This window comes from Eurosta solidaginis, chromosome 1 (genome assembly GCF_040869045.1).
Source record: "Eurosta solidaginis isolate ZX-2024a chromosome 1, ASM4086904v1, whole genome shotgun sequence".
NCBI classification, from domain to species: Eukaryota; Metazoa; Arthropoda; class Insecta; order Diptera; family Tephritidae; genus Eurosta; species Eurosta solidaginis.
In genome coordinates this window covers 276,319,577-276,326,634 of record NC_090319.1, presented here as the reverse complement: position 1 = coordinate 276,326,634, position 7,058 = coordinate 276,319,577, and the positions used below count along the sequence as shown (strand labels likewise).

The following is a 7,058-nucleotide window of genomic DNA, read 5'->3' as shown; positions in this document are numbered from 1 at the left end:
AGCTACCTTCACCACCGGAAGGAGTCACAATCGTTTCCTACGCCGATGACTGCACAATAATGGCCACAGGCCCAGGCCCAGAGATCGATGAGCTATGCAATAAAATAAACGGCTATCTCCCTGATCTCTCCAGTTTTTTCGCCTCGCGAAACCTGGCATTGTCACCGACTAAATCTTCCGCGACCTTATTTACAACATGGACGCCCAAATGTCGACCATATTGAACATCCACGTCGATGGCACTACGCTACCGACTGTCCTACACCCCAAAATCTTGGGTGTGACGTTTGATCAGGATCTACATTTTTGTGCGCACGCAACCGCAATTGTTCCAAGAATTCAGAGCCGTAATAAAATCCTCAAATCCCTTGCTGGCAGTACCTGGGGAAAAGGTAAAGAAACGCTCTTGACCACATACAAAGCCTAAAAACCACCCACTGGAAGAAACTACAGGCCTGCCAAAATACTGCTCTCAGAATCGCCGCGGGCTGTCTTCTTATGTCCCCAGAACACCATCTGCATAATGAGGCGAGAATACTCCCCATCAGGGAGAGAAATGAGATGCTGACCAAACAGTTTCTGTTGAATACCCAGAAACCTGGGCATCCCAACAGACATCTGATTGACGAACCAGCACCGCCTAGGGGCCTAAGGAGTCATCTCCGTAAGCATTTTGAGGAAATACGGCACCTGAGAACCCAGCCGTATGAAGCGAAAAAACACAAGCAGGTCCTTGATGAACTCCATAGACAGGCGTCGGACCTTTATGTCGGGAATTGCCCGGTGAATCCAGTACTTGAAGAAAAATATCCAGAACTCGCAGAAGAGGAACGCATACTCCCCAGGGAAACGCGTGTCACTCTTGCTCAACTTCGTTCTGGATACTGTAACATGTTAAACTCTTACCTATCCAGAATCAACCCCGACATACAAAATGTATGCCCCGCTTGCAATGTGTCCCCACATGACACCAACCATCTCTTTAATTGTAATGTGGAACCAACGCCTCTAACACCCCTTTCCTTATGGTCCACCCCTGTTGAAACGGCAAGTTTCCTTGGACTCCCGTTAGAGGATATTGATGACAATTTGTGATCGGTCGCGGCTATTAGGTGGGGCGAGCATTGCTACAACAACAACAACAACACTTAAAAAAATAATATAAAAATAAGATGTTATAAGATACAATATCAATATGTTATCTGTAAACATATGAACGTTAGTATAAAAAATGTACATTAGTAAACTAATTTAGTAGTTTAAGAAAATAATAATAATAAAGAGAAATCAGATTTATTGTTGAACAATATTTGGGCAATTTTGGTTCTCAAAAAAAAAAAAAATTAAATAAAAAAGAAAAGAATAATAATTATAGCCTTTGTGGAATTAGTAAGATACACAACTTTATCTTTGTTAACTTTCTTATCTGTATTAAATATGTGAGCCTACCACCCCTATCAGGTAATATTTATAAAAGACAACGAGAACGAGTATCATTAACTTGCTACAACACTGTGGAGGCAGTCAGTACACGACAGCGTATCCAGCTGTCATTCGTCGTCCACATTTTGTAAATGACAGCGTTTGAACACACAAGAATCATTGTACAGGTCTACAAGTAGGATATGTAGCAGCACGCACATACACAGCCACGCTCACCTGATAAAATGCTTGTTCTTGTCCGTTTTTTTTGTGGATGCTATTTGGCACTGTTGTACTTCTTAGGACCAAACAAAGTTTAGTAGCTGCTATCGAAAACTGCTTAAAATTTTTTTTCTTATATTACAAAGAAATATACTTATTTACTTTCAAACGAGCACTTAATTACATCTCTCTTTAATAACCATATATTTTGGACAATTTTAATTAACAAATTGTGATACTTTTTTACGGGGACGATTGCTAAAACACGACCAAAACCGTCGGGGGAGGTATTAATAGACGCGTTTTTGCCTCGCTTCCAATAATTCGAATACTTTTTCTCTTCGGACTATTGACAACAAGACAAAACGCGTCTATTCATTTTTCTTTCCGCTTTTTTGGACGGGTTATTGCATTCGACCTCGGTTTCAAACTGTTTTCGCGGAGAACTTTTGAACGGGTAGAAAAACTTAACTCCCGTATTTGTATTCTTAATACTGAAATAACTACGCGTCCTCAGATACCCCAATTGAAGACTTTTTTATAATTTTCTGAAGGACCCACATGGGTGCACTTAAAATTTCCTACTAAATTCGTTAAAAGAAATTTACCATCACAGCAACCCATATCTGATATTCCGATCCCTATTTTGCTTCCCTGTGTCTCTTTCGACGAAGCAACCCCGGTAATTTTGACACTTCGGTCAGTGTCAAAACTCATGTTCCACGCAGGTTCCACTGGGTTCCACGCTAGTTTGACACTGGCCGAAGTGTCAAACTGCCGTGTGTTAGAAAGGGAAAGAAATTGTTTCCCTCTCATACATATCATACTTGTAAACCTGTACAATGCACAAGAATAACCTGGCGTTTGGAGCACAGATGACGTTTGGAGTATCTTTCTACTCTGCCATAATCAGCTGGTATAACAGCTTCAGAGCACAAAAAAAAAAAAAAGAAAATAGCGCAATGTGTACTTGCGGTGGAAAAATTAATATTAAAAACTGTAGTGATTTTGTGACAGGCGTGGGGCCATTGAATTGAATATACTGTCGGAATATAACCTGGTTTTATGAGGATCTTAAGAATCCCTACCACAGAAATTATATCTCTAAAAAAAAAATTTAGAGACAATTTAAGAGTCCTCTTGCCATTTATTGGAATTGGAAGACTCAATTCCCAAAACCCGAAAAAAAATAAGAATAAAATATATAAATGTAAACCAATCTGTGAGCTTTGGCAAACTATCTGCCAAGTTAGCTTAATTATAATCAACGAATATGTACTAATATATATTTTTTTTTTAATAAATGAAATAAATATGTCGAATAGCTCTGAAAAGAAGCGTCCTATGAAAAGGCCTGACGAATGGAAGCAAAATATACGTAAACGTCTCAGACAATCTGGGCAAGAGTACCTTAGCATCACAGGCAAGGTAGTCAAGAAGAGAGAAGTGCAACCAGGTTGTGGATACTCTTGTCACCAGCAATGCAATACCAAAATAACTGCAGATCAGCGGCAGGATATTCATAATAAATTTTGGAAGCTGACAGAAGAGCAAAAGAATTATTTTTACTGGAAATATACAGCGCGTGTGCAACCAAAAAAGCGCCGGCATAACACATCCAAAACCGAAGACCCCCGACGAGACTATACATTCAAATATAGATTTGAAATTAACGGTGAACTAATATCTGTTTGCAGTAAATTCTTTTTTGCCACATTAAATATATCTTCAAGACGTATCTACTATTTTTATAAACAATGTTATGATGAAGAAATTTGTATGCCTAAAACGGATGCTCTATTCGGTAAAGGCATGAAACGTATACAAGACTTGTCTGAACGTTTAGCTGAATTAAGAGCACATATTAAAGCATTCCCCACCGAACGTAAAAATGAAAATGATAATAAGCTTTATTTAGAGCAAGGATTAGATTTGAATATAATGTATGAAATGTATGTGGAAAGTGTTGCAGCACCACTCAAAAAACATTGGTATAAGAAAATATTTCACAAAGAATTTGGTTTCGAAATTCAAGCGCGCGGTAACACCGTGCACTAATGTTTACTACAAAGGAAGCACAAAAGAATTAAATAATAGAATAGATGATAAAACAAAAGAAACTGAAGCTACGGAAGGGGAATGACTAGCTGCGCACAGAGAATGCTTGCACTGCATAACAGTAGCAGTTTATTTTATATTACGAATATACATTTGCATTTACAAAATAATTATTGATAGTTTTAATTGTAAAACATAATCTTTATCTAGATTACAACTTATATTAGAGATATGAATACATCGAAGTAACTAACTTCTTATGAGTAGCTATTAAATTGTCTTATTTTCGAGCATATCTAATATTTTGTCAAGTTTAGCATTTTGTTCCGCAATTGCTTTATCAATACGCTCATTAATCTTTAGCTCCAATTGCTCAAACCTCTTGTCTAAGTAAGTCTTGAGCGCACTATCAAGTGTTGGTGCTGCAACGATTGCTGTAGATGCATTCGCTTGGTTTTTGTGTGCAAAATCTTGTTTTTTGGCGACTTTTTCAAGAAATAGCAAGCATGCTTCAGTTCTTGGTGAGCTTCCAGGTTTGCCTAAGAGCTTGGCAAAATCAATATTCGGGCCTGTCGTTATACCATTAGGATTCGGTGCGATTTGCAATACTGTACCAAATATACAAAGCTCTTCAGCTGATGAAATGAACTACGTCAATATAAATAATCAAATATTAACGTGCATATTAAAAAAGGTACGTTTCTTTGCGTTTACCTTAAGTATAACCTCTGTAATACCCGATCTCTGTACTTGAATATCATGTCGGTATGTAAATACTATATTCTTACGCTTATCTTCCAAAGCCTCGCCGTTAAAGGTGTCCATATATTCATTTAATGCTCCAAGAAATACTTCTATTTTCTCCACCGTAGACACTATCGATATATCTTCAATTTTGTAGACTGTTGGCTGCAGTTTTAAATGCACTTCACATGGTTCCTTAATATTATCATCATGCTTGAGAATAATAGCATTCTCGTTTCCCACAATCATATTCAATGCCGGCCTATGAAATAAAGCAAAAGCACATAAATATGCACATAATTCACACTTATTAGCGTGCATCTAACTTACGGTATAAAAATATACTCATGAGTGACCTCATATCGAACGTTTTGTGTAAGCTCACAACCACCAGCTCGTTTCCAATTGCAAACTACCTGAACAGTTGGTTTCTCATGGTTTTCGTTTTCTAAGTCTATGTCAAAAGGGCGTTGAGGCTGCAATGCACATGCCTTAGATAAGTTAGTACTTTTTTCGCGCAGTGCTTTAGTTTCTTCCCCAAATAAAGCAGTGGCTTCTTTTTTATTCAAGTACAACTGACTCAGTTCAGATTTGCTCCACCAAAACTTGGAGCAATCAATATAAATAGGATTTAATGCGACTTGCAATACTATGCCAAATATGCAGATCTCATCTGTTGACGCCGGCAGCAGCTAGATATATGCAAGTACATTTTTAAATAGTAAAATTGTAATAAGTATATTAAAAAATTTGGTAGCTTTACATTAAGCAAGAGCTCTGTTATATCAGATTTACGTATTTCAACATCGTGTCGGAATGTGAATACTGCATCCTCTTCGAAGTGTTCTAATTCTTTTGCAGTATAGTCTTTTGTATACTCATTTTGCGCCCCAAGGAACACTTCCAATTTCTGGACTGTAGACACTATTGATATAGACCCAATCATATAGAGTGATTGCTGCAACTGTATACGAAATGCACATGGTTCTTTGATGCCATTTTGCTTGAAAAGAATGGCATTTTCTGTTTCTAAAATGGTGTCCAAGTTCGGCCTAAAAATAAAAGAAAAACATATATGTATATACAAACGGTTAAAATTTGTTTTTACAATGGTTGGTAGAAATGTACGGTAAGAAAACTCCACTTTGGCTAACTTTCAGTTGAACGCTTTGTGAAAGTTCGCAGCCACCGATTTGATTCCAATTGCACGTGACTTGAACATCTGGAATTGCCATTTTATGGTCCTTTGTTCAGGTTCCAACTAGTTTTCCAATTACTTCCTACCCAAACAAGTACAATAAATAAAAAACCAAAATAAATACTGATTGCACGATACGAGTGCTGCTGTAAATTATCGATTGCATCGATAATCATGATTTCTGCACCACCTACACAGCATCGAGTTTTGTTAGTTTGTGAATTGTTTTGCGCTTATGGCGTAATTCTAATGCGGCAGTTACTCACGAACGTACGTACCAAAAACGTGTCAGCTGACACGACCTATCTTATGAGTGTGCAATGTAAACGAAAACTCACCGACGTGCAACGCACGTACGTACGCAGCCCGGAACGTAGAAATCAAAACAATTTTGATTTTTCCGTAAGAACGTGTCAGCTGATCGCTCTCTCACTAGACAGAGTTGCCTAGTAAACTTTTGTGCGCTAATTTTTGACCGTTTGCAGTTTTATGCAAAAACACCCAATTAAAGTTTGCAAAATTGTGAAAATAATTCGAAATAATTATATAAAAGTGCAGATTATAAATATGTAATCTATTTATATTTATTTAATATTAATTCCAGCCTTTTACAACATCAAAAATTAAATTGGAAAAAGTTGATGTTTCCATAAGCATGCATTCAAACTGGTCAATGGCAACAGTGCTTATCTGTAAACAATACACACACAAATATGTTATGTACATGTACACAGACGCACACATTGATTCCTACGGGCTTGAAAGTTCGGTCAAACGTGTTTCGTACGACAAACGTCCGTACGTACGGCACACGTCGGTGGCTAATTGCCGCTTAATTCATTTGCACTCGTTGCTACGCATTGACTTTTTGACAGCGCCGTATTTAAGCTGGATTCATTGGTGCCGTAGGTCGTATCGCTGTATCCGTATCCCTAACGTAATCAGCTGTTTATCGTTACGACGGTAAACCAAAACCCAATTGGTTGGCTACGATACGGTTACGAACTTAGCGGCACCAATAATCGATTGCATTGATTCTCATAAGGTTGGTCGAATCAGCTGTTAAAAGGAGACATTGGTGTTTTATCGGTAACCGTATCGGTAACCTTTTAACAGCTGATTCGACCAACCTTATGAGAATCAATGCAATCGATTATTGGTGCCGCTAAGGTCGTAACCGTATCGTAGCCAACCAATTGGGTTTTGGTCTACCGTCGTAACGATAAACAGGTGATTACGTTAGGGATACGGATACAGCGATACGACATACGGCACCAATGACTCCCGCTTTAACAATCCTCGTGTTCCAATGAAATGTGAACCAGATACGGATAGAGATTTAACATCCACATGCATTTGCATCACATTGTTGTTGCATTTACATGTTAAGTCTCTATCCGTATCTGGTTCACGT

The 7,058-nt window shown here is 38.0% G+C and overlaps 1 protein-coding gene across 1 annotated transcript; it reads right to left on the bottom strand.

Moving 5' to 3' along the window:
- Positions 1-3,760: 3,760 nt before the first annotated feature.
- LOC137237344 (uncharacterized) lies at positions 3,761-5,814 on the bottom strand. The gene is made up of 5 exons (XM_067760867.1): positions 5,575-5,814; positions 5,210-5,498; positions 4,777-5,138; positions 4,417-4,708; positions 3,761-4,350 (listed from the first exon to the last, which is right to left on the bottom strand). Exons 1-5 carry the CDS (start codon positions 5,679-5,681, stop codon positions 3,973-3,975), a joined length of 1,428 nt encoding a protein of 475 aa, XP_067616968.1. The 5' UTR covers positions 5,682-5,814; the 3' UTR covers positions 3,761-3,972.
- Between the last annotated feature and the right edge of the window lie 1,244 nt (positions 5,815-7,058).